The following is a 26,608-nucleotide window of genomic DNA, read 5'->3' as shown; positions in this document are numbered from 1 at the left end:
GCAGCGCTGTAATAGACGGCAGCGCTGTAATAGACGGCAGCGCTGTAATAGGCGGCAGCGCTGTAATAGGCGGCAGCGCTGTAATAGGCGGCAGCGCTGTAATAGGCGGCAGCGCTGTAATAGGCGGCAGCGCTGTAATAGACGGCAGCGCTGTAATAGACGGCAGCGCTGTAATAGACGGCAGCGCTGTAATAGGCGGCAGCGCTGTAATAGGCGGCAGCGCTGTAATAGGCGGCAGCGCTGTAATAGGCGGCAGCGCTGTAATAGAGGGCAGCGCTGTAATAGACGGCAGCGCTGTAATAGACGGCAGCGCTGTAATAGAGGGCAGCGCTGTAATAGGCGGCAGCGCTGTAATAGGCGGCAGCGCTGTAATAGACGGCAGCGCTGTAATAGACGGCAGCGCTGTAATAGAGGGCAGCGCTGTAATAGGCGGCAGCGCTGTAATAGACGGCAGCGCTGTAATAGGCGGCAGCGCTGTAATAGGCGGCAGCGCTGTAATAGACGGCAGCGCTGTAATAGACGGCAGCGCTGTAATAGACGGCAGCGCTGTAATAGGCGGCAGCGCTGTAATAGACGGCAGCGCTGTAATAGGCGGCAGCGCTGTAATAGGCGGCAGCGCTGTAATAGGCGGCAGCGCTGTAATAGACGGCAGCGCTGTAATAGGCGGCAGCGCTGTAATAGAGGGCAGCGCTGTAATAGGCGGCAGCGCTGTAATAGGCGGCAGCGCTGTAATAGAGGGCAGCGCTGTAATAGGCGGCAGCGCTGTAATAGACGGCAGCGCTGTAATAGGCGGCAGCGCTGTGATAGGCGGCAGAGCTGTAATAGACGGCAGCGCTGTAATAGGCGGCAGCGCTGTAATAGACGGCAGCGCTGTAATAGGCGGCAGCGCTGTAATAGGCGGCAGCGCTGTAATAGGCGGCAGAGCTGTAATAGACGGCAGCGCTGTAATAGGCGGCAGCGCTGTAATAGACGGCAGCGCTGTAATAGGCGGCAGAGCTGTAATAGACGGCAGCGCTGTAATAGGCGGCAGCGCTGTAATAGACGGCAGCGCTGTAATAGGCGGCAGAGCTGTAATAGACGGCAGCGCTGTAATAGGCGGCAGCGCTGTAATAGACGGCAGCGCTGTAATAGGCGGCAGCGCTGTAATAGGCGGCAGCGCTGTAATAGACGGCAGCGCTGTAATAGACGGCAGCGCTGTAATAGACGGCAGCGCTGTAATAGGCGGCAGCGCTGTAATAGACGGCAGCGCTGTAATAGGCGGCAGCGCTGTAATAGGCGGCAGCGCTGTAATAGGCGGCAGCGCTGTAATAGACGGCAGCGCTGTAATAGGCGGCAGCGCTGTAATAGAGGGCAGCGCTGTAATAGGCGGCAGCGCTGTAATAGGCGGCAGCGCTGTAATAGACGGCAGCGCTGTAATAGACGGCAGCGCTGTAATAGGCGGCAGCGCTGTAATAGACGGCAGGGCTGTAATAGACGGCAGCGCTGTAATAGACGGCAGCGCTGTAATAGGCGGCAGCGCTGTAATAGGCGGCAGCGCTGTAATAGGCGGCAGGGCTGTAATAGACGGCAGCGCTGTAATAGACGGCAGCGCTGTAATAGGCGGCAGCGCTGTAATAGACGGCAGCGCTGTAATAGACGGCAGCGCTGTAATAGGCGGCAGCGCTGTAATAGGCGGCAGCGCTGTAATAGGCGGCAGCGCTGTAATAGGCGGCAGGGCTGTAATAGACGGCAGCGCTGTAATAGACGGCAGCGCTGTAATAGGCGGCAGCGCTGTAATAGACGGCAGCGCTGTAATAGGCGGCAGAGCTGTAATAGACGGCAGCGCTGTAATAGACGGCAGCGCTGTAATAGGCGGCAGCGCTGTAATAGACGGCAGCGCTGTAATAGGCGGCAGCGCTGTAATAGACGGCAGCGCTGTAATAGGCGGCAGAGCTGTAATAGACGGCAGCGCTGTAATAGGCGGCAGCGCTGTAATAGACGGCAGCGCTGTAATAGGCGGCAGCGCTGTAATAGGCGGCAGGGCTGCGATAGGCGGCAGCGCTGCAATAGGCGGCAGCGCTGTAATAGGCGGCAGGGCTGTAATAGACGGCAGCGCTGTAATAGGCGGCAGGGCTGTAATAGGCGGCAGCGCTGTAATAGGCGGCAGCGCTGTAATAGGCGGCAGCGCTGTAATAGGCGGCAGAGCTGTAATAGACGGCAGCGCTGTAATAGGCGGCAGCGCTGTAATAGACGGCAGCGCTGTAATAGGCGGCAGCGCTGTAATAGGCGGCAGGGCTGCGATAGGCGGCAGCGCTGTAATAGGCGGCAGCGCTGTAATAGGCGGCAGGGCTGTAATAGACGGCAGCGCTGTAATAGGCGGCAGGGCTGTAATAGGCGGCAGCGCTGTAATAGGCGGCAGCGCTGTAATAGGCGGCAGCGCTGTAATAGGCGGCAGCGCTGTAATAGGCGGCAGCGCTGTAATAGACGGCAGCGCTGTAATAGGCGGCAGAGCTGTAATAGACGGCAGCGCTGTAATAGACGGCAGCGCTGTAATAGGCGGCAGCGCTGTAATAGACGGCAGCGCTGTAATAGGCGGCAGCGCTGTAATAGGCGGCAGGGCTGCGATAGGCGGCAGCGCTGCGATAGACGGCAGGGCTGTAATAGGCGGCAGCGCTGTAATAGGCGGCAGCGCTGTAATAGACGGCAGCGCTGTAATAGGCGGCAGCGCTGTAATAGACGGCAGCGCTGTAATAGGCGGCAGCGCTGTAATAGGCGGCAGGGCTGTAATAGACGGCAGCGCTGTAATAGGCGGCAGGGCTGTAATAGGCGGCAGCGCTGTAATAGGCGGCAGCGCTGTAATAGGCGGCAGGGCTGTAATAGGCGGCAGCGCTGTAATAGGCGGCAGGGCTGTAATAGACGGCAGCGCTGTAATAGACGGCAGCGCTGTAATAGGCGGCAGCGCTGTAATAGACGGCAGCGCTGTAATAGGCGGCAGAGCTGTAATAGACGGCAGCGCTGTAATAGACGGCAGCGCTGTAATAGGCGGCAGCGCTGTAATAGACGGCAGCGCTGTAATAGGCGGCAGCGCTGTAATAGGCGGCAGGGCTGCGATAGGCGGCAGCGCTGCGATAGACGGCAGGGCTGTAATAGGCGGCAGCGCTGTAATAGGCGGCAGCGCTGTAATAGACGGCAGCGCTGTAATAGGCGGCAGCGCTGTAATAGACGGCAGCGCTGTAATAGGCGGCAGCGCTGTAATAGGCGGCAGGGCTGTAATAGACGGCAGCGCTGTAATAGGCGGCAGAGCTGTAATAGACGGCAGAGCTGTAATAGGCGGCAGCGCTGTAATAGGCGGCAGCGCTGTAATAGGCGGCAGAGCTGTAATAGACGGCAGCGCTGTAATAGACGGCAGCGCTGTAATAGGCGGCAGAGCTGTAATAGGCGGCAGAGCTGTAATAGGCGGCAGCGCTATATTAAGCCTCATCGCTCCACTTCTGGATTGGCGATAAGGTTCTGCAGAGACTGTGGGCTTTTTCTGTTTAACCCTCACAGAGCCACAGACTTTCCCACGTAAGGTGTACCGATGATATAAAGTTAAAAAGCTGCGTTTTTACCATGTTTCCTGCCACTTTTAGTCAGTTAACTCATTCCCTGCCAGACGGGTCATGCTTTTGATATGTATAATGCTGATCTCCTTGAACTCTTCCTAGCAGAGCAGCAGGGGGGGGGGCGGCAACTCCAGTCCTCAAGGGCCACCAACAGGTCTGGTTTTCAGGATATCCCAGCTTCAGCACAGCTGGCTCAATCAGTCACTGCTTCAGCACAGCTGGCTCAGACTTCGACTGATCCACCGATTGAGCCACCTGTGCTGAAGCTGGAATATCCTGAACGCCTGACCTGTTGGTGGCCCTTGGGGACTGGAGTGGGCCGCCCCTGTTGCAGAGTGCCCAGAACCAGTCCCTTTGTCATTATTGGATTTAATTGGATCACAATTAAAAAAGCTTTCCAAGCGGGCGATTCTAACTTGTTTTTTTTTTAGCACAGGGTTGAAGCAGGGGGTCTCCGGAGATGAACCCCGTTATTTCAGCCCCGGGGGCCCCCCGCTTTCAGACATACTTAGCTCTGTTGGGGGCGCTTCTGAAGCTTTGGACCTCCGTCATTATGTGATCCCTGCTAGCCGAGCGGAGCAGCTACCAGCGCCCCCTACTGAGCTAAGTATCTCCGTAAGCAGGGGGTCCCCGGAGCTGAAATTAACGGGGTTCAGCTCCAGAGACACCCTGCTTCAATGCCAAGTTTCACAAAGTCGCCCGCTTGGGGTGCCTCTTTAATGTAAGGCTCTTTAGAGTCAAACCGAAAGTGAGTCGTCCCGCCCATGTACTGTGAGAACAGAGCAGCCGGGATCTGGTTCCCCCCGTGTGCGTGTGCAAGACCCCCACCCTGCCCCCTAACCATGCAGACCCCCACCCTGCCCCCTCACCATGCGCAGACCCCCACCCTGCCCCCTTACCATGCAGACCCCCACCCTGCCCCCTAACCATGCAGACCCCCACCCTGCCCCCTCACCATGCGCAGACCCCCACCCTGCCCCCTTACCATGCAGACCCCCACCCTGCCCCCTTACCATGCAGACCCCCACCCTGCCCCCTCACCATGCAGACCCCCACCCTGCCCCCTTACCATGCAGACCCCCACCCTACCCCCTCACCATGCAGACCCCCACCCTGCCCCCTCACCATGCAGACCCCCACCCTGCCCCCTCACCATGCAGACCCCCACCCTTCCCCCTCACCATGCAGACCCCCACCCTGCCCCCTCACCATGCAGACCCCCACCCTGCCCCCTCACCATGTAGATCCCCACCCTGCCCCCTTACTATTCAGCTTGCAGAGGCCTCGGAGAAGCAGGGCACGGGGTCAGAAGGATTGGTCAGCATGTTCTCTCCTCTTCTCCACAGCCACCAAGGTCTCCAGAGATAAGGACAGGTTCGACTTCAAGCTGTTTGCCAAGCTGGACGCCTTCAGTGTGAACGTGTGGGACGACAAGCAGCACATCGCCGAAATCAAGATACAGGGTGCGCCAGCTCCGCTTCCCCCCTCATCCTCCCCCCCCTCCCGTCCGCACCCCTTCTCAGAGCAACGGGCGGCAGGAATAAGAGGAGTCCCGCTTCTATATTGGGAGCGTTAACGCCACAGCTGCAGAGCGGTTAAATAAAGCTTATTCTACACGAGCGGGCGCAGAATGTGCGGTGCGAAGTTACCCAGGAGCCTCAGTATAAGGCAGGGGCGGCCCACTCCAGTCTTCAAGGGCCACCAACAGATCAGGTGTTGAGGATATCCCTGCTTCAGCACAGGTGGCTCAAGCAGTCCCTGCTTCAGCACAAGCGGCCTAGTCTTTGACTGAGCCACTGATTGAGCCACCTGTGCTGAAGCTGGGATATCCCGAATATCTGGCCTGTTGGCGAACTGCTGCTTTAAAACATGCTGTCACTTAAAGGGGCAGTCCCGCAATACCCTACGTGTGTGTTTCACTCAATCCGTTCTGTAGTATTAGATAATACTTACTACCTTTTTTATATTACAATTCAACTCCATGGCATTTTTAATAAGCTTTAATACACTGAGCATCCTTTGTTTCTATAGCATGTTTAGCCACCTCCCCAGCAGTGCAAGATCTTTGTAACACTTTCCTGTTTGTGATAATGTGTTGCCAATGTTCCCATCAGTTTGAGCTGCAAACTGCAACAATAGAAAAGGTTACCTTAGTAATATCAGGATACATTGTAGCTGCTGAGTTACACTGACTGAAGGATTGATTGAAACTGAAAGGCGGCCATTTAGTGAACCCATGGAAGCATGATCTTTGCTGACCGATCCCGGGAGAACCAATCGATCGGCAGCTTAGCTAATTAGTTTTCAATAATGGTAATCAGAGGCTGCAAAGATTAAAAGGAAAAAAAGTTGGATTTTATCCAAGTTGCTTAGATTGCCTCTTTAAAGGGAAGTGTATGCCTTGTTAACTCTGCGTTACCCTGCTTATTGCAATATTGAATAGGGAGCCAGAATTCTTTACGAGAGGCCCAGGAACGAGAGGAAGCTTTGTCACTGGCAGGACGTGCGCTGTAAGCTCAGTGTCACCTCCATGTAACTCGCTTTGTCACTGGCAGGACGTGCGCTGTAAGCCGTGTGTCACCTCCATGTAACTCGCTTTGTCACTGGCAGGACGTGCGCTGTAAGCTCAGTATCACCTCCATGTAACTCGCTTTGTCACTGGCAGGACGTGCGCTGTAAGCTCAGTGTCACCTCCATGTAACTCGCTTTGTCACTGGCAGGACGTGCGCTGTAAGCCGTGTGTCACCTCCATGTAACTCGCTTTGTCACTGGCAGGACGTGCGCTGTAAGCTCAGTGTCACCTCCATGTAACTCGCTTTGTCACTGGCAGGACGTGCGCTGTAAGCTCAGTGTCACCTCCATGTAACTCGCTTTGTCACTGGCAGGACGTGCGCTGTAAGCTCAGTGTCACCTCCATGTAACTCGCTTTGTCACTGGCAGGACGTGCGCTGTAAGCTCCGGTCACCTCCATGTAACTCGCTTTGTCACTGGCAGGACGTGCGCTGTAAGCTCAGTGTCACCTCCATGTAACTCGCTTTGTCACTGGCAGGACGTGCGCTGTAAGCCGTGTGTCACCTCCATGTAACTCGCTTTGTCACTGGCAGGACGTGCGCTGTAAGCTCAGTGTCACCTCCATGTAACTCGCTTTGTCACTGGCAGGACGTGCGCTGTAAGCTCAGTGTCACCTCCATGTAACTCGCTTTGTCACTCGCAGGACGTGCGCTGTAAGCTCAGTGTCACCTCCATGTAACTCGCTTTGTCACTGGCAGGACGTGCGCTGTAAGCTCAGTGTCACCTCCATGTAACTCGCTTTGTCACTGGCAGGACGTGCGCTGTAAGCTCAGTGTCACCTCCATGTAACTCGCTTTGTCACTGGCAGGACGTGCGCTGTAAGCTCAGTGTCACCTCCATGTAACTCGCTTTGTCACTGGCAGGACGTGCGCTGTAAGCTCAGTGTCACCTCCATGTAACTCGCTTTGTCACTGGCAGGACATGCGCTGTAAGCTCAGTGTCACCTCCATGTAACTCGCTTTGTCACTGGCAGGACGTGCGCTGTAAGCTCAGTGTCACCTCCATGTAACTCGCTTTGTCACTGGCAGGACGTGCGCTGTAAGCCGTGTGTCACCTCCATGTAACTCGCTTTGTCACTGGCAGGACGTGCGCTGTAAGCTCAGTGTCACCTCCATGTAACTCGCTTTGTCACTGGCAGGACGTGCGCTGTAAGCTCAGTGTCACCTCCATGTAACTCGCTTTGTCACTGGCAGGACGTGCGCTGTAAGCTCAGTGTCACCTCCATGTAACTCGCTTTGTCACTGGCAGGACGTGCGCTGTAAGCTCAGTGTCACCTCCATGTAACTCGCTTTGTCACTGGCAGGACGTGCGCTGTAAGCCGTGTGTCACCTCCATGTAACTCGCTTTGTCACTGGCAGGACGTGCGCTGTAAGCCGTGTGTCACCTCCATGTAACTCGCTTTGTCACTGGCAGGACGTGCGCTGTAAGCTCAGTGTCACCTCCATGTAACTCGCTTTCTCACTGGCAGGACGTGCGCTGTAAGTTCAGTGTCACCTCCATGTAACTCGCTTTGTCACTGGCAGGACGTGCGCTGTAAGCTCAGTGTCACCTCCATGTAACTCGCTTTGTCACTGGCAGGACGTGCGCTGTAAGCCGTGTGTCACCTCCATGTAACTCGCTTTGTCACTGGCAGGACGTGCGCTGTAAGCTCAGTGTCACCTCCATGTAACTCGCTTTGTCACTGGCAGGACGTGCGCTGTAAGCTCCGGTCACCTCCATGTAACTCGCTTTGTCACTGGCAGGACGTGCGCTGTAAGCCGTGTGTCACCTCCATGTAACTCGCTTTGTCACTGGCAGGACGTGCGCTGTAAGCTCAGTGTCACCTCCATGTAACTCGCTTTGTCACTGGCAGGACGTGCGCTGTAAGCTCAGTGTCACCTCCATGTAACTCGCTTTGTCACTGGCAGGACGTGCGCTGTAAGCTCAGTGTCACCTCCATGTAACTCGCTTTGTCACTGGCAGGACGTGCGCTGTAAGCCGTGTGTCACCTCCATGTAACTCGCTTTGTCACTGGCAGGACGTGCGCTGTAAGCCGTGTGTCACCTCCATGTAACTCGCTTTGTCACTGGCAGGACGTGCGCTGTAAGCTCAGTGTCACCTCCATGTAACTCGCTTTGTCACTGGCAGGACGTGCGCTGTAAGCTCAGTGTCACCTCCATGTAACTCGCTTTGTCACTGGCAGGACGTGCGCTGTAAGCTCAGTGTCACCTCCATGTAACTCGCTTTGTCACTGGCAGGACGTGCGCTGTAAGCCGTGTGTCACCTCCATGTAACTCGCTTTGTCACTGGCAGGACGTGCGCTGTAAAGCCGTGTGTCACCTCCATGTAACTCGCTTTGTCACTGGCAGGACGTGCGCTGTAAGCTCAGTGTCACCTCCATGTAACTCGCTTTGTCACTGGCAGGACGTGCGCTGTAAGCTCAGTGTCACCTCCATGTAACTCGCTTTGTCACTGGCAGGACGTGCGCTGTAAGCTCAGTGTCACCTCCATGTAACTCGCTTTGTCACTGGCAGGACGTGCGCTGTAAGCCGTGTGTCACCTCCATGTAACTCGCTTTGTCACTGGCAGGACGTGCGCTGTAAAGCCGTGTGTCACCTCCATGTAACTCGCTTTGTCACTGGCAGGACGTGCGCTGTAAGCTCAGTGTCACCTCCATGTAACTCGCTTTGTCACTGGCAGGACGTGCGCTGTAAGCTCAGTGTCACCTCCATGTAACTCGCTTTGTCACTGGCAGGACGTGCGCTGTAAGCTCAGTGTCACCTCCATGTAACTCGCTTTGTCACTGGCAGGACGTGCGCTGTAAGCTCAGTGTCCCCTCCATGTAACTCACTTTGTCACTGGCAGGACGTGCGCTGTAAGCTCAGTGTCACCTCCATGTAACTCGCTTTGTCACTGGCAGGACGTGCGCTGTAAGCCGTGTGTCACCTCCATGTAACTCGCTTTGTCACTGGCAGGACGTGCGCTGTAAGCTCAGTGTCACCTCCATGTAACTCGCTTTGTCACTGGCAGGACGTGCGCTGTAAGCTCAGTGTCACCTCCATGTAACTCGCTTTGTCACTGGCAGGACGTGCGCTGTAAGCTCAGTGTCACCTCCATGTAACTCGCTTTGTCACTGGCAGGACGTGCGCTGTAAGCCGTGTGTCACCTCCATGTAACTCGCTTTGTCACTGCTGCTGCCACGGACATTGTTTCTCCTCTGCGTCCGCTCACGTCGGCTCTCCGACACGAATCCTAAATAACCGGACCGCCCTGTGTTCTTCTGCTCACGTGTTGCTTCAGTGACGTCTCCTCGCCTCTTCCCGGCAGGTCTGGACTCTTCTGTTTTCCTGCAGCCCAACCAGGTGCAAGCGTTTGCCCGGCTGAAGGATGTGGTCATCAACGACGTGAATCCACAAACCATCTATAAGAAGGTACCACGCATGGAATCTGTGTGTAACCGCGGGCAGAGCCCGAGAGCACTTCGGGGGGGGGGGGGGGGGGGGGGGCACAGACGTTCCACTTGAGGTGTGCTGGTGATGCCAAATCCAGTTACCAAGCTGCGTTTTGTTGCCATGTCTCCGACCACGTTTAGGGGTTTAACACCTTGCCTGCCAGGTGGGGCCATGCTTTTATTGTGTACAATGCCGATCACCTCTAAGTCTTCGTGGAAGAGCAGGGGTGGTCAACGCCTGTCCTCCAGGGCCTCCAACAGGTTGGCTTTTCAGGATATCCTTGCTTCAGCACAGGCTGAGACACTGAGCCCCCCTGTGCTGAAGCAGGGATATCCCCAATACCTGGCCCTTGAAGACTGGAGTTGGCCACCCCTGTAGCAGTATATAGAACCACTCCCTGTATTATTAACATACATTGGCGTGTGCATGGCTTTTACATGTGCACAATGTATGTTACATTCAGCCCGCCGTGGGGCATATGTCTCAAGTGGGGGCAATTCTGCGGCACAAACATAGCTCGGGGTTTACAGAAGAAACATGTGGGTGTCTCGGTGGAGACGGCTGGATGTCCCCTTTGTGTTGACTCCTCGTGCTCTCCGGTTTGACTCTCTAACCGTGTCACATAATCCGGTGAATACACCGCCTCATTGCTCTGCCGTCTTGCTTTCCCCAGGCTGTGTCCATGAAGGGGGAGGAAGTTTTCAACTTCAACTTGATTCTGTATCCCGAGGCCACTCAGGGCGAGGCCTACAAGGACGTGTCCAAGGTGGACGGGAAGGTGTCCCTCCGAGTCGGCTGCATTCAGATCGTCTACCTCCATAAATTCCTCATGTCCCTTCTGGTAAGGTTTACCCGCCCTTACTCATCTACTCTATCTTATCTCAGGTGCCAGATGTGCCCCGCGTGTAACCGTTCCCCTTCCCCCCCGCGTGTGACCGCTCCCCTTCCCCCCCGCGTGTGACCGTTCCCCTTCCCCCCCGCGTGTGACCGTTCCCCTTCCCCCCCGCGTGTGACCGTTCCCCTTCCCCCCCGCGTGTGACCGCTCCCCTTCCCCCCCGCGTGTGACCGTTCCCCTTCCCCCCCGCGTGTGACCGTTCCCCTTCCCCCCCGCGTGTGACCGTTCCCCTTCCCCCCCGCGTGTGACCGTTCCCCTTCCCCCCCGCGTGTGACCGTTCCCCTTCCCCCCCGCGTGTGACCGTTCCCCTCCCCCCGCGTGACCGTTCCCCTCCCCCCGCGTGTGACCGTTCTCCTCCCCCCCGCGTGTGACCGTTCCCCTCCCCCCCACGTGTGACCGTTCCCCTCCCCCCGCATGTGACCGTTCCCCTCCCCCCTGCGTGTGACCGTTCCCCTCCTACCCCCGCGTGTGACCGTTCCCCCTCCCCCCGTGTGACCATTCCCCCTCCCCCCGTGTGTGACCGTTCCCCCCCCGTGTGTCCCCTCCCCCCGCATGTGACTCAAGTCCTCAAGGCCCCCCCTAACAGGTTAGGTTTAAAGGATATCCCTGCTTCAGCCTAGGTTGCTCAATCTTCGACTGAGCCACTGATTGAGTCACCAGTGCTGAAGCTGGAATATCCTGGAAACCGGGCCTGTTGAGGGGGGGGAGGGCCTGTTTCTTGAGGACTGGAATTGAGGAACCCCTGACTTAGCCAAAAAGCCAGGTGACCTCTGTATCAGTTAATGATTCCACAACACTTGGCAAGACAGGCGTTAATAGTAAACGTTTGCGGGAAGAAGTCGCGGTTTCTAACATGTTAAGAAATACCGTCAATTTCTTCCCATCTACTCAAACGGATTATTTGTGCAAATTAAACCCCACGTTTGGCATTTTTTTTTGAAGGGGCTCCTACGCAGTCATGTTAATTTGTGGTTTATGAAGTTGTTTTCAGATGCATTTATTTCTTAATCTCCTCTGGCGATTCCTTTATCCAGAAGCCTTTTAAACAATTAGCGAGGCAATCAGTTCATACGCACAGCTCGTTACAAGAAGGCCTTCACGCACGGAGGGAGCTCAGCTAATCTGTTCTGCCCGCTTTGGGAATGTTCTTTGCAGGCGTTTGTGTTCAGCACAAGGCATCTCGTTCTGGGTTTCGCATCCATGAATATGCTTAAATATCCGGGCTATTGGAAGAAGCTGCCATGGGGTCAAATTCTTGAGCGAGTACAGCACTAGATTTATCAAACAAAAAAAAAAAGAAGCAGTGTTGACCATTCCCAATGTCATTTGAAGGTGGTTTTGGGAGTGTCCATGTTCCTGGAGCCAATTGACCATTCCCAATGTCATTTGAAGGTGGTTTGGGGAGTGTCCATGTTCTTGGAGCCAATTGACCATTCCCAATGTCATTTGAAGGTGGTTTGGGGAGTGTCCATGTTCCTGGAGCCAATTGACCATTCCCAATGTCATTTGAAGGTGGTTTGGGGAGTGTCCATGTTCCTGGAGCCAATTGACCATTCCCAATGTCATTTGAAGGTGGTTCGGGGAGTGTCCATGTTCCTGGAGCCAATTGACCATTCCCAATGTCATTTGAAGGTGGTTCGGGGAGTGTCCATGTTCCTGGAGCCAATTGACCATTCCCAATGTCATTTGAAGGTGGTTTGGGGAGTGTCCATGTTTCTGGAGCCAATTGACCATTCCCAATGTCATTTGAAGGTGGTTCGGGGAGTCTCTATGTTCTTGGAGCCAATTGACCATTCCCAATGTCATTTGAAGGTGGTTCGGGGAGTCTCTATGTTCTTGGAGCCAGTGGTATTGAACCTCCTGCGGAACCAGGTGTCGCATTGATGCATGTTAGGGCTTATCAGACCCCAACATCAAGCCTGGGACCCCTCAGTATTCGGTCGCTGCGTCTGAAGCACGTGCCTAACTGCCCTGCTTAGATACCGAGATATTACTGCTGATATTCTGGAGCCCCAGGGTTATATTCAGGATATGAATGAAGCCAAATAGCTGAACTCATCCCTTTTTGAAAGCACAACGAGTACTTTTGTCTTAACTTTGAGGGAGTCACAGAAATAAAGGTGCTTGTAGATGTTATAGTGTGGGGGAGAGAGCGCTTCTCTAAGTGAAGGTGCTTGTAGATGTTATAGTGTGGGGGAGAGAGCGCTTCTCTAAGTGAAGGTGCTTGTAAATGTTATAGTGTGGGGGAGAGAGCGCTTCTCTAAGTGAAGGTGCTTGTAGATGTTATAGTGTGGGGGAGAGAGCGCTTCTCTAAGTGAAGGTGCTTGTAGATGTTATAGTGTGGGGGAGAGAGCGCTTATCTAAGTGAAGGTGCTTGTAGATGTTACAGTGTGGGGGAGAGAGCGCTTCTCTAAGTGAAGGTGCTTGTAGATGTTATAGTGTGGGGGAGAGAGCGCTTCTCTAAGTGAAGGTGCTTGTAGATGTTAGTGTGGGGGAGAGAGCGCTTCTCTAAGTGAAGGTGCTTGTAGATGTTATAGTGTGGGGGAGAGAGCGCTTCTCTAAGTGAAGGTGCTTGTAGATGTTATAGTGTGGGGGAGAGAGCGCTTCTCTAAGTGAAGGTGCGTGTAGATGTTATAGTGTGGGGGAGAGAGCGCTTCTCTAAGTGAAGGTGCTTGTAGATGTTATAGTGTGGGGGAGAGAGCGCTTCTCTAAGTGAAGGTGCTTGTAGATGTTATAGTGTGGGGGAGAGAGCGCTTCTCTAAGTGAAGGTGCTTGTAAATGTTATAGTGTGGGGGAGAGAGCGCTTCTCTAAGTGAAGGTGCTTGTAGATGTTACAGTGTGGGGGAGAGAGCGCTTCTCTAAGTGAAGGTGCTTGTAGATGTTATAGTGTGGGGGAGAGAGCGCTTCTCTAAGTGAAGGTGCTTGTAGATGTTATAGTGTGGGGGAGAGAGCGCTTCTCTAAGTGAAGGTGCTTGTAGATGTTATAGTGTGGGGGAGAGAGCGCTTCTCTAGGTGAAGGTGCTTGTAGATGTTATAGTGTGGGGGAGAGAGCGCTTATCTAAGTGAAGGTGCTTGTAGATGTTACAGTGTGGGGGAGAGAGCGCTTCTCTAAGTGAAGGTGCTTGTAGATGTTATAGTGTGGGGGAGAGAGCGCTTCTCTAAGTGAAGGTGCTTGTAGATGTTATAGTGTGGGGGAGAGAGCGCTTATCTAAGTGAAGGTGCTTGTAGATGTTATAGTGTGGGGGAGAGAGCGCTTCTCTAAGTGAAGGTGCTTGTAGATGTTAGTGTGGGGGAGAGAGCGCTTCTCTAAGTGAAGGTGCTTGTAGATGTTATAGTGTGGGGGAGAGAGCGCTTCTCTAAGTGAAGGTGCTTGTAGATGTTACAGTGTGGGGGAGAGAGCGCTTTTCTAAGTGAAGGTGCGTGTAGATGTTATAGTGTGGGGGAGAGAGCGCTTCTCTAAGTGAAGGTGTGTGTAGATGTTATAGTGTGGGGGAGAGAGCGCTTCTCTAAGTGAAGGTGCTTGTAGATGTTATAGTGTGGGGGAGAGAGCGCTTCTCTAAGTGAAGGTGCTTGTAGATGTTACAGTGTGGGGGAGAGAGCGCTTCTCTAAGGGAAGGTGCGTGTAGATGTTATAGTGTGGGGGAGAGAGCGCTTCTCTAAGGGAAGGTGCGTGTAGATGTTATAGTGTGGGGGAGAGAGCGCTTCTCTAAGTGAAGGTGCTTGTAGATGTTATAGTGTGGGGGAGAGAGCGCTTCTCTAAGTGAAGGTGCTTGTAGATGTTATAGTGTGGGGGAGAGAGTGCTTCTCTAAGTGAAGGTGCTTGTAGATGTTATAGTGTGGGGGAGAGAGCGCTTCTCTAAGTGAAGGTGCTTGTAGATGTTAGTGTGGGGGAGAGAGCGCTTCTCTAAGTGAAGGTGCTTGTAGATGTTATAGTGTGGGGGAGAGAGCGCTTCTCTAAGTGAAGGTGCGTGTAGATGTTATAGTGTGGGGGAGAGAGCGCTTCTCTAAGTGAAGGTGCTTGTAGATGTTATAGTGTGGGGAGAGAGCGCTTCTCTAAGTGAAGGTGCTTGTAGATGTTATAGTGTGGGGGAGAGAGCGCTTCTCTAAGGGAAGGTGCTTGTAGATGTTATAGTGTGGGGAGAGAGCGCTTCTCTAAGTGAAGGTGCTTGTAGATGTTATAGTGTGGGGGAGAGAGTGCTTCTCTAAGTGAAGGTGCGTGTAGATGTTAGTGTGGGGGAGAGAGCGCTTCTCTAAGTGAAGGTGCTTGTAGATGTTATAGTGTGGGGAGAGAGCGCTTCTCTAAGTGAAGGTGCTTGTAGATGTTATAGTGTGGGGGAGAGAGCGCTTCTCTAAGTGAAGGTGCGTGTAGATGTTAGTGTGGGGGAGAGAGCGCTTCTCTAAGTGAAGGTGCTTGTAGATGTTATAGTGTGGGGGAGAGAGTGCTTCTCTAAGTGAAGGTGCTTGTAGATGTTATAGTGTGGGAGAGAGAGCGCTTCTCTAAGTGAAGGTGCTTGTAGATGTTATAGTGTGGGGGAGAGAGCGCTTTTCTAAGTGAAGGTGCTTGTAGATGTTATATTGTGGGGGAGAGAGCGCTTCTCTAAGTGAAGGTGCTTGTAGATGTTATAGTGTGGGGGAGAGAGCGCTTCTCTAAGTGAAGGTGCGTGTAGATGTTATAGTGTGGGGGAGAGAGCGCTTCTCTAAGTGAAGGTGCTTGTAGATGTTATATTGTGGGGGAGAGAGCGCTTCTCTAAGTGAAGGTGCTTGTAGATGTTATAGTGTGGGGGAGAGAGCGCTTCTCTAAGTGAAGGTGCTTGTAGATGTTAGTGTGGGGGAGAGAGCGCTTCTCTAAGTGAAGGTGCTTGTAGATGTTATAGTGTGGGGAGAGAGCGCTTCTCTAAGTGAAGGTGCTTGTAGATGTTATAGTGTGGGGGAGAGAGTGCTTCTCTAAGTGAAGGTGCTTGTAGATGTTACAGTGTGGGGGAGAGAGCGCTTCTCTAAGTGAAGGTGCATGTAGATGTTAGTGTGGGGGAGAGAGCGCTTCTCTAAGTGAAGGTGCTTGTAGATGTTAGTGTGGGGGAGAGAGCGCTTCTCTAAGTGAAGGTGCTTGTAGATGTTACAGTGTGGGGGAGAGAGCGCTTCTCTAAGTGAAGGTGCTTGTAGATGTTATAGTGTGGGGGAGAGAGTGCTTCTCTAAGTGAAGGTGCTTGTAGATGTTATAGTGTGGGGGAGAGAGCGCTTCTCTAAGTGAAGGTGCTTGTAGATGTTACAGTGTGGGGGAGAGAGCGCTTCTCTAAGTGAAGGTGCTTGTAGATGTTATAGTGTGGGGGAGAGAGCGCTTCTCTAAGTGAAGGTGCTTGTAGATGTTATAGTGTGGGGGAGAGAGCGCTTCTCTAAGTGAAGGTGCTTGTAGATGTTACAGTGTGGGGGAGAGAGCGCTTCTTTAAGTGAAGGTGCTTGTAGATGTTATAGTGTGGGGGAGAGAGCGCTTCTCTAAGTGAAGGTGCTTGTAGATGTTATAGTGTGGGGGAGAGAGCGCTTCTCTAAGTGAAGGTGCTTGTAGATGTTATAGTGTGGGGGAGAGAGCGCTTCTCTAAGTGAAGGTGCTTGTAGATGTTAGTGTGGGGGAGAGAGCGCTTCTCTAAGTGAAGGTGCGTGTAGATGTTATAGTGTGAGGGAGAGAGCGCTTCTCTAAGTGAAGGTGCTTGTAGATGTTATAGTGTGGGGGAGAGAGCGCTTCTCTAAGTGAAGGTGCTTGTAGATGTTATAGTGTGGGGGAGAGAGCGCTTCTCTAAGTGAAGGTGCTTGTAGATGTTATAGTGTGGGGGAGAGAGTGCTTCTCTAAGTGAAGGTGCTTGTAGATGTTATAGTGTGGGGAGAGAGCGCTTCTCTAAGTGAAGGTGCTTGTAGATGTTATAGTGTGGGGGAGAGAGCGCTTCTCTAAGTGAAGGTGCTTGTAGATGTTATAGTGTGGGGGAGAGAGCGCTTCTCTAAGTGAAGGTGCTTGTAGATGTTATATTGTGGGGGAGAGAGCGCTTCTCTAAGTGAAGGTGCTTGTAGATGTTATAGTGTGGGGGAGAGAGCGCTTCTCTAAGTGAAGGTGCTTGTAGATGTTATAGTGTGGGGGAGAGAGCGCTTCTCTAAGTGAAGGTGCTTGTAGATGTTAGTGTGGGGGAGAGAGCGCTTCTCTAAGTGAAGGTGCTTGTAGATGTTATAGTGTGGGGGAGAGAGCGCTTCTCTAAGTGAAGGTGCGTGTAGATGTTATAGTGTGGGGGAGAGAGCGCTTCTCTAAGTGAAGGTGCTTGTAGATGTTATAGTGTGGGGGAGAGAGCGCTTCTCTAAGTGAAGGTGCTTGTAGATGTTATAGTGTGGGGGAGAGAGCGCTTCTCTAAGTGAAGGTGCTTGTAGATGTTATAGTGTGGGGGAGAGAGCGCTTCTCTAGGTGAAGGTGCTTGTAGATGTTATAGTGTGGGGGAGAGAGCGCTTATCTAAGTGAAGGTGCTTGTAGATGTTACAGTGTGGGGGAGAGAGCGCTTCTCTAAGTGAAGGTGCTTGTAGATGTTATAGTGTGGGGGAGAGAGCGCTTCTCTAAGTGAAGGTGCTTGTAGATGTTATAGTGTGGGGGAGAGAGCGCTTATCTAAGTGAAGGTGCTTGTAGATGTTATAGTGTGGGGGAGAGAGCGCTTCTCTAAGTGAAGGTGCTTGTAGATGTTAGTGTGGGGGAGAGAGCGCTTCTCTAAGTGAAGGTGCTTGTAGATGTTATAGTGTGGGGGAGAGAGCGCTTCTCTAAGTGAAGGTGCTTGTAGATGTTACAGTGTGGGGGAGAGAGCGCTTCTCTAAGTGAAGGTGCGTGTAGATGTTAGTGTGGGGGAGAGAGCGCTTTTCTAAGTGAAGGTGCGTGTAGATGTTAGTGTGGGGGAGAGAGCGCTTTTCTAAGTGAAGGTGCGTGTAGATGTTATAGTGTGGGGGAGAGAGCGCTTCTCTAAGTGAAGGTGCTTGTAGATGTTACAGTGTGGGGGAGAGAGCGCTTCTCTAAGTGAAGGTGCGTGTAGATGTTAGTGTGGGGGAGAGAGCGCTTTTCTAAGTGAAGGTGCGTGTAGATGTTATAGTGTGGGGGAGAGAGCGCTTCTCTAAGTGAAGGTGCTTGTAGATGTTACAGTGTGGGGGAGAGAGCGCTTCTCTAAGTGAAGGTGCTTGTAGATGTTATAGTGTGGGGGAGAGAGCGCTTCTCTAAGTGAAGGTGCTTGTAGATGTTACAGTGTGGGGGAGAGAGCGCTTCTCTAAGGAAGGTGCGTGTAGATGTTATAGTGTGGGGGAGAGAGCGCTTCTCTAAGGGAAGGTGCGTGTAGATGTTATAGTGTGGGGGAGAGAGCGCTTCTCTAAGTGAAGGTGCTTGTAGATGTTATAGTGTGGGGGAGAGAGCGCTTCTCTAAGTGAAGGTGCTTGTAGATGTTATAGTGTGGGGGAGAGAGTGCTTCTCTAAGTGAAGGTGCTTGTAGATGTTATAGTGTGGGGGAGAGAGCGCTTCTCTAAGTGAAGGTGCTTGTAGATGTTAGTGTGGGGGAGAGAGCGCTTCTCTAAGTGAAGGTGCTTGTAGATGTTATAGTGTGGGGGAGAGAGCGCTTCTCTAAGTGAAGGTGCGTGTAGATGTTATAGTGTGGGGGAGAGAGCGCTTCTCTAAGTGAAGGTGCTTGTAGATGTTATAGTGTGGGGAGAGAGCGCTTCTCTAAGTGAAGGTGCTTGTAGATGTTATAGTGTGGGGGAGAGAGTGCTTCTCTAAGGGAAGGTGCTTGTAGATGTTATAGTGTGGGGAGAGAGTGCTTCTCTAAGTGAAGGTGCATGTAGATGTTATAGTGTGGGGGAGAGAGTGCTTCTCTAAGGGAAGGTGCTTGTAGATGTTATAGTGTGGGGAGAGAGCGCTTCTCTAAGTGAAGGTGCTTGTAGATGTTATAGTGTGGGGGAGAGAGTGCTTCTCTAAGTGAAGGTGCGTGTAGATGTTAGTGTGGGGGAGAGAGCGCTTCTCTAAGTGAAGGTGCTTGTAGATGTTATAGTGTGGGGGAGAGAGCGCTTCTCTAAGTGAAGGTGCTTGTAGATGTTATAGTGTGGGGGAGAGAGCGCTTCTCTAAGTGAAGGTGCGTGTAGATGTTAGTGTGGGGGAGAGAGCGCTTCTCTAAGTGAAGGTGCTTGTAGATGTTATAGTGTGGGGGAGAGAGTGCTTCTCTAAGTGAAGGTGCTTGTAGATGTTATAGTGTGGGAGAGAGAGCGCTTCTCTAAGTGAAGGTGCTTGTAGATGTTATAGTGTGGGGGAGAGAGCGCTTTTCTAAGTGAAGGTGCTTGTAGATGTTATATTGTGGGGGAGAGAGCGCTTCTCTAAGTGAAGGTGCTTGTAGATGTTATAGTGTGGGGGAGAGAGCGCTTCTCTAAGTGAAGGTGCGTGTAGATGTTATAGTGTGGGGGAGAGAGCGCTTCTCTAAGTGAAGGTGCTTGTAGATGTTACAGTGTGGGGGAGAGAGCGCTTCTCTAAGTGAAGGTGCTTGTAGATGTTATAGTGTGGGGGAGAGAGTGCTTCTCTAAGTGAAGGTGCTTGTAGATGTTACAGTGTGGGGGAGAGAGCGCTTCTCTAAGTGAAGGTGCATGTAGATGTTAGTGTGGGGGAGAGAGCGCTTCTCTAAGTGAAGGTGCTTGTAGATGTTAGTGTGGGGGAGAGAGCGCTTCTCTAAGTGAAGGTGCTTGTAGATGTTACAGTGTAGGGGAGAGAGCGCTTCTCTAAGTGAAGGTGCTTGTAGATGTTATAGTGTGGGGGAGAGAGTGCTTCTCTAAGTGAAGGTGCTTGTAGATGTTATAGTGTGGGGGAGAGAGCGCTTCTCTAAGTGAAGGTGCTTGTAGATGTTACAGTGTGGGGGAGAGAGCGCTTCTCTAAGTGAAGGTGCTTGTAGATGTTATAGTGTGGGGGAGAGAGCGCTTCTCTAAGTGAAGGTGCTTGTAGATGTTATAGTGTGGGGGAGAGAGCGCTTCTCTAAGTGAAGGTGCTTGTAGATGTTACAGTGTGGGGGAGAGAGCGCTTCTCTAAGGGAAGGTGCGTGTAGATGTTATAGTGTGGGGGAGAGAGCGCTTCTCTAAGGGAAGGTGCGTGTAGATGTTATAGTGTGGGGGAGAGAGCGCTTCTCTAAGTGAAGGTGCTTGTAGATGTTATAGTGTGGGGGAGAGAGCGCTTCTCTAAGTGAAGGTGCTTGTAGATGTTATAGTGTGGGGGAGAGAGTGCTTCTCTAAGTGAAGGTGCTTGTAGATGTTATAGTGTGGGGGAGAGAGCGCTTCTCTAAGTGAAGGTGCTTGTAGATGTTAGTGTGGGGGAGAGAGCGCTTCTCTAAGTGAAGGTGCTTGTAGATGTTATAGTGTGGGGGAGAGAGCGCTTCTCTAAGTGAAGGTGCGTGTAGATGTTATAGTGTGGGGGAGAGAGCGCTTCTCTAAGTGAAGGTGCTTGTAGATGTTATAGTGTGGGGAGAGAGCGCTTCTCTAAGTGAAGGTGCTTGTAGATGTTATAGTGTGGGGGAGAGAGCGCTTCTCTAAGGGAAGGTGCTTGTAGATGTTATAGTGTGGGGAGAGAGCGCTTCTCTAAGTGAAGGTGCTTGTAGATGTTATAGTGTGGGGGAGAGAGTGCTTCTCTAAGTGAAGGTGCGTGTAGATGTTAGTGTGGGGGAGAGAGCGCTTCTCTAAGTGAAGGTGCTTGTAGATGTTATAGTGTGGGGGAGAGAGCGCTTCTCTAAGTGAAGGTGCTTGTAGATGTTATAGTGTGGGGGAGAGAGCGCTTCTCTAAGTGAAGGTGCGTGTAGATGTTAGTGTGGGGGAGAGAGCGCTTCTCTAAGTGAAGGTGCTTGTAGATGTTATAGTGTGGGGGAGAGAGTGCTTCTCTAAGTGAAGGTGCTTGTAGATGTTATAGTGTGGGAGAGAGAGCGCTTCTCTAAGTGAAGGTGCTTGTAGATGTTATAGTGTGGGGGAGAGAGCGCTTTTCTAAGTGAAGGTGCTTGTAGATGTTATATTGTGGGGGAGAGAGCGCTTCTCTAAGTGAAGGTGCTTGTAGATGTTATAGTGTGGGGGAGAGAGCGCTTCTCTAAGTGAAGGTGCTTGTAGATGTTACAGTGTGGGGGAGAGAGCGCTTCTCTAAGTGAAGGTGCGTGTAGATGTTACAGTGTGGGGGAGAGAGCGCTTCTCTAAGTGAAGGTGCGTGTAGATGTTATAGTGTGGGGGAGAGAGCGCTTCTCTAAGTGAAGGTGCTTGTAGATGTTACAGTGTGGGGGAGAGAGCGCTTCTCTAAGTGAAGGTGCGTGTAGATGTTATAGTGTGGGGGAGAGAGCGCTTCTCTAAGTGAAGGTGCTTGTAGATGTTATAGTGTGGGGGAGAGAGCGCTTCTCTAAGTGAAGGTGCTTGTAGATGTTACAGTGTGGGGGAGAGAGCGCTTCTCTAAGTGAAGGTGCGTGTAGATGTTATAGTGTGGGGGAGAGAGCGCTTCTCTAAGTGAAGGTGCTTGTAGATGTTACAGTGTGGGGGAGAGAGCGCTTCTCTAAGTGAAGGTGCTTGTAGATGTTATAGTGTGGGGGAGAGAGTGCTTCTCTAAGTGAAGGTGCTTGTAGATGTTACAGTGTGGGGGAGAGAGCGCTTCTCTAAGTGAAGGTGCATGTAGATGTTAGTGTGGGGGAGAGAGCGCTTCTCTAAGTGAAGGTGCTTGTAGATGTTAGTGTGGGGGAGAGAGCGCTTCTCTAAGTGAAGGTGCTTGTAGATGTTACAGTGTGGGGGAGAGAGCGCTTCTCTAAGTGAAGGTGCTTGTAGATGTTATAGTGTGGGGGAGAGAGTGCTTCTCTAAGTGAAGGTGCTTGTAGATGTTATAGTGTGGGGGAGAGAGCGCTTCTCTAAGTGAAGGTGCTTGTAGATGTTATAGTGTGGGGGAGAGAGCGCTTCTCTAAGTGAAGGTGCTTGTAGATGTTATAGTGTGGGGGAGAGAGCGCTTCTCTAAGTGAAGGTGCTTGTAGATGTTACAGTGTGGGGGAGAGAGCGCTTCTCTAAGTGAAGGTGCTTGTAGATGTTATAGTGTGGGGGAGAGAGCGCTTCTCTAAGTGAAGGTGCTTGTAGATGTTATAGTGTGGGGGAGAGAGCGCTTCTCTAAGTGAAGGTGCTTGTAGATGTTACAGTGTGGGGGAGAGAGCGCTTCTTTAAGTGAAGGTGCTTGTAGATGTTATAGTGTGGGGGAGAGAGCGCTTCTCTAAGTGAAGGTGCTTGTAGATGTTAGTGTGGGGGAGAGAGCGCTTCTCTAAGTGAAGGTGCGTGTAGATGTTATAGTGTGAGGGAGAGAGCGCTTCTCTAAGTGAAGGTGCTTGTAGATGTTATAGTGTGGGGGAGAGAGCGCTTCTCTAGGTGAAGGTGCTTGTAGATGTTATAGTGTGGGGGAGAGAGCGCTTCTCTAAGTGAAGGTGCTTGTAGATGTTATAGTGTGGGGGAGAGAGTGCTTCTCTAAGTGAAGGTGCGTGTAGATGTTATAGTGTGGGGGAGAGAGTGCTTCTCTAAGTGAAGGTGCTTGTAGATGTTACAGTGTGGGGGAGAGAGTGCTTCTCTAAGTGAAGGTGCTTGTAGATGTTATAGTGTGGGGGAGAGAGTGCTTCTCTAAGTGAAGGTGCTTGTAGATGTTATAGTGTGGGGGAGAGAGCGCTTCTCTAAGTGAAGGTGCGTGTAGATGTTATAGTGTGGGGGAGAGAGCGCTTCTCTAAGTGAAGGTGCTTGTAGATGTTATAGTGTGGGGGAGAGAGCGCTTCTCTAAGTGAAGGTGCTTGTAGATGTTATAGTGTGGGGGAGAGAGCGCTTCTCTAAGTGAAGGTGCTTGTAGATGTTATATTGTGGGGGAGAGAGCGCTTCTCTAAGTGAAGGTGCTTGTAGATGTTATAGTGTGGGGGAGAGAGCGCTTCTCTAAGTGAAGGTGCTTGTAGATGTTATAGTGTGGGGGAGAGAGCGCTTCTCTAAGTGAAGGTGCTTGTAGATGTTAGTGTGGGGGAGAGAGCGCTTCTCTAAGTGAAGGTGCTTGTAGATGTTATAGTGTGGGGGAGAGAGCGCTTCTCTAAGTGAAGGTGCGTGTAGATGTTATAGTGTGGGGGAGAGAGCGCTTCTCTAAGTGAAGGTGCTTGTAGATGTTAGTGTGGGGGAGAGAGCGCTTCTCTAAGTGAAGGTGCTTGTAGATGTTATAGTGTGGGGGAGAGAGCGCTTCTCTAAGTGAAGGTGCTTGTAGATGTTATATTGTGGGGGAGAGAGCGCTTCTCTAAGTGAAGGTGCTTGTAGATGTTATAGTGTGGGGGAGAGAGCGCTTCTCTAAGTGAAGGTGCTTGTAGATGTTATAGTGTGGGGGAGAGAGCGCTTCTCTAAGTGAAGGTGCTTGTAGATGTTATAGTGTGGGGGAGAGAGCGCTTCTCTAAGTGAAGGTGCTTGTAGATGTTATAGTTGGGGGAGAGAGCGCTTCTCTAAGTGAAGGTGCTTGTAGATGTTATAGTGTGGGGGAGAGAGCGCTTCTCTAAGTGAAGGTGCTTGTAGATGTTATAGTGTGGGGGAGAGAGCGCTTCTCTAAGTGAAGGTGCTTGTAGATGTTATAGTGTGGGGGAGAGAGCGCTTCTCTAAGTGAAGGTGCTTGTAGATGTTACAGTGTGGGGGAGAGAGCGCTTCTCTAAGTGAAGGTGCTTGTAGATGTTATAGTGTGGGGGAGAGAGCGCTTCTCTAAGTGAAGGTGCTTGTAGATGTTAGTGTGGGGGAGAGAGCGCTTCTCTAAGTGAAGGTGCTTGTAGATGTTATAGTGTGGGGGAGAGAGCGCTTCTCTATGTGAAGGTGCTTGTAGATGTTACAGTGTGGGGGAGAGAGCGCTTTTCTAAGTGAAGGTGCTTGTAGATGTTATAGTGTGGGGGAGAGAGCGCTTCTCTAAGTGAAGGTGCTTGTAGATGTTATAGTGTGGGGGAGAGAGCGCTTCTCTAAGTGAAGGTGCTTGTAGATGTTATAGTGTGGGGGAGAGAGCGCTTCTCTAAGTGAAGGTGCTTGTAGATGTTATAGTGTGGGGGAGAGAGCGCTTCTCTAAGTGAAGGTGCTTGTAGATGTTACAGTGTGGGGGAGAGAGCGCTTCTCTAAGTGAAGGTGCTTGTAGATGTTACAGTGTGGGGGAGAGAGCGCTTCTCTATGTGAAGGTGCTTGTAGATGTTATAGTGTGGGGGAGAGAGTGCTTCTCTAAGTGAAGGTGCTTGTAGATGTTATAGTGTGGGGGAGAGAGCGCTTCTCTAAGTGAAGGTGCTTGTAGATGTTACAGTGTGGGGGAGAGAGCGCTTCTCTAAGTGAAGGTGCTTGTAGATGTTATAGTGTGGGGGAGAGAGCGCTTCTCTAAGTGAAGGTGCTTGTAGATGTTATAGTGTGGGGGAGAGAGCGCTTCTCTAAGTGAAGGTGCTTGTAGATGTTATAGTGTGGGGGAGAGAGCGCTTCTCTAAGTGAAGGTGCTTGTAGATGTTATAGTGTGGGGGAGAGAGCGCTTCTCTAAGTGAAGGTGCTTGTAGATGTTATAGTGTGGGGGAGAGAGCGCTTCTCTAAGTGAAGGTGCTTGTAGATGTTACAGTGTGGGGGAGAGAGCGCTTCTCTAAGTGAAGGTGCTTGTAGATGTTACAGTGTGGGGGAGAGAGCGCTTCTCTAAGTGAAGGTGCTTGTAGATGTTATAGTGTGGGGGAGAGAGCGCTTCTCTAAGTGAAGGTGCTTGTAGATGTTATAGTGTGGGGGAGAGAGCGCTTCTCTAAGTGAAGGTGCGTGTAGATGTTATAGTGTGGGGGAGAGAGCGCTTCTCTAAGTGAAGGTGCATGTAGATGTTATAGTGTGGGGGAGAGAGCGCTTCTCTAAGTGAAGGTGCTTGTAGATGTTATAGTGTGGGGGAGAGAGCGCTTCTCTAAGTGAAGGTGCTTGTAGATGTTATAGTGTGGGGGAGAGAGCGCTTCTCTAAGTGAAGGTGCATGTAGATGTTATAGTGTGGGGGAGAGAGCGCTTCTCTAAGTGAAGGTGCTTGTAGATGTTATAGTGTGGGGGAGAGAGCGCTTTTCTAAGTGAAGGTGCTTGTAGATGTTATAGTGTGGGGGAGAGAGCGCTTCTCTAAGTGAAGGTGCTTGTAGATGTTATAGTGTGGGGGAGAGAGCGCTTCTCTAAGTGAAGGTGCGTGTAGATGTTATAGTGTGGGGGAGAGAGCGCTTCTCTAAGTGAAGGTGCTTGTAGATGTTATAGTGTGGGGGAGAGAGCGCTTCTCTAAGTGAAGGTGCGTGTAGATGTTATAGTGTGGGGGAGAGAGCGCTTCTCTAAGTGAAGGTGCTTGTAGATGTTATAGTGTGGGGGAGAGAGCGCTTCTCTAAGTGAAGGTGCTTGTAGATGTTATAGTGTGGGGGAGAGAGCGCTTCTCTAAGGGAAGGTGCGTGTAGATGTTATAGTGTGGGAGAGAGAGCGCTTCTCTAAGTGAAGGTGCTTGTAGATGTTATAGTGTGGGGGAGAGAGCGCTTCTCTAAGTGAAGGTGCTTGTAGATGTTATAGTGTGGGGGAGAGAGCGCTTCTCTAAGTGAAGGTGCTTGTAGATGTTATAGTGTGGGGGAGAGAGCGCTTCTCTAAGTGAAGGTGCTTGTAGATGTTACAGTGTGGGGGAGAGAGCGCTTCTCTAAGTGAAGGTGCTTGTAGATGTTATAGTGTGGGGGAGAGAGCGCTTCTCTAAGTGAAGGTGCTTGTAGATGTTATAGTGTGGGGGAGAGAGCGCTTCTCTAAGTGAAGGTGCTTGTAGATGTTATAGTGTGGGGGAGAGAGCGCTTCTCTAAGTGAAGGTGCTTGTAGATGTTATAGTTTGGGGGAGAGAGCGCTTCTCTAAGTGAAGGTGCTTGTAGATGTTATAGTGTGGGGGAGAGAGCGCTTCTCTAAGTGAAGGTGCTTGTAGATGTTACAGTGTGGGGGAGAGAGCGCTTCTCTAAGTGAAGGTGCTTGTAGATGTTAGTGTGGGGGAGAGAGCGCTTCTCTAAGTGAAGGTGCTTGTAGATGTTATAGTGTGGGGGAGAGAGCGCTTATCTAAGTGAAGGTGCTTGTAGATGTTATAGTGTGGGGGAGAGAGCGCTTCTCTAAGTGAAGGTGCTTGTAGATGTTAGTGTGGGAGAGAGAGTGCTTCTCTAAGTGAAGGTGCTTGTAGATGTTATAGTGTGGGGGAGAGAGCGCTTCTCTAAGTGAAGGTGCTTGTAGATGTTATAGTGTGGGGGAGAGAGCGCTTCTCTAAGTGAAGGTGCTTGTAGATGTTACAGTGTGGGGGAGAGAGCGCTTCTCTAAGTGAAGGTGCTTGTAGATGTTATAGTGTGGGGGAGAGAGCGCTTCTCTAAGTGAAGGTGCTTGTAGATGTTATAGTGTGGGGGAGAGAGCGCTTCTCTAAGTGAAGGTGCTTGTAGATGTTATAGTGTGGGGGAGAGAGCGCTTCTCTAAGTGAAGGTGCTTGTAGATGTTATAGTTTGGGGGAGAGAGCGCTTCTCTAAGTGAAGGTGCTTGTAGATGTTATAGTGTGGGGGAGAGAGCGCTTCTCTAAGTGAAGGTGCTTGTAGATGTTACAGTGTGGGGGAGAGAGCGCTTCTCTAAGTGAAGGTGCTTGTAGATGTTAGTGTGGGGGAGAGAGCGCTTCTCTAAGTGAAGGTGCTTGTAGATGTTATAGTGTGGGGGAGAGAGCGCTTCTCTAAGTGAAGGTGCTTGTAGATGTTACAGTGTGGGGGAGAGAGCGCTTTTCTAAGTGAAGGTGCTTGTAGATGTTATATTGTGGGGGAGAGAGCGCTTCTCTAAGTGAAGGTGCTTGTAGATGTTATAGTGTGGGGGAGAGAGCGCTTCTCTAAGTGAAGGTGCGTGTAGATGTTATAGTGTGGGGGAGAGAGCGCTTCTCTAAGTGAAGGTGCGTGTAGATGTTATAGTGTGGGGGAGAGAGCGCTTCTCTAAGTGAAGGTGCTTGTAGATGTTATAGTGTGGGGGAGAGAGCGCTTCTCTAAGTGAAGGTGCTTGTAGATGTTATAGTGTGGGGGAGAGAGCGCTTCTCTAAGTGAAGGTGCTTGTAGATGTTACAGTGTGGGGGAGAG

The 26,608-nt window shown here is 51.7% G+C and overlaps 1 protein-coding gene across 1 annotated transcript in view; it reads left to right on the top strand.

Moving 5' to 3' along the window:
* The window catches only part of LOC142469207 (intermembrane lipid transfer protein VPS13C-like), a 106,004-nt gene extending 94,319 nt beyond the window's left edge, over positions 1-11,685 (top strand). Inside the window, exons 30-33 of the mRNA XM_075576167.1 lie at positions 4,931-5,047; positions 9,462-9,565; positions 10,260-10,471; positions 11,637-11,685. Of these exons, the coding sequence (XP_075432282.1) occupies positions 4,931-5,047; positions 9,462-9,565; positions 10,260-10,471; positions 11,637-11,685 (482 nt within the window). The remainder of the gene's footprint in view (positions 1-4,930; positions 5,048-9,461; positions 9,566-10,259; positions 10,472-11,636) is intronic.
* The last annotated feature ends 14,923 nt before the right edge of the window (positions 11,686-26,608 follow it).

The sequence above is a fragment of the Ascaphus truei genome, chromosome 18 (assembly GCF_040206685.1).
Source record: "Ascaphus truei isolate aAscTru1 chromosome 18, aAscTru1.hap1, whole genome shotgun sequence".
NCBI classification, from domain to species: Eukaryota; Metazoa; Chordata; class Amphibia; order Anura; family Ascaphidae; genus Ascaphus; species Ascaphus truei.
The sequence above is the reverse complement of the archived record's forward strand: the minus strand, read 5'-3'. Positions and strand labels throughout refer to the sequence as shown.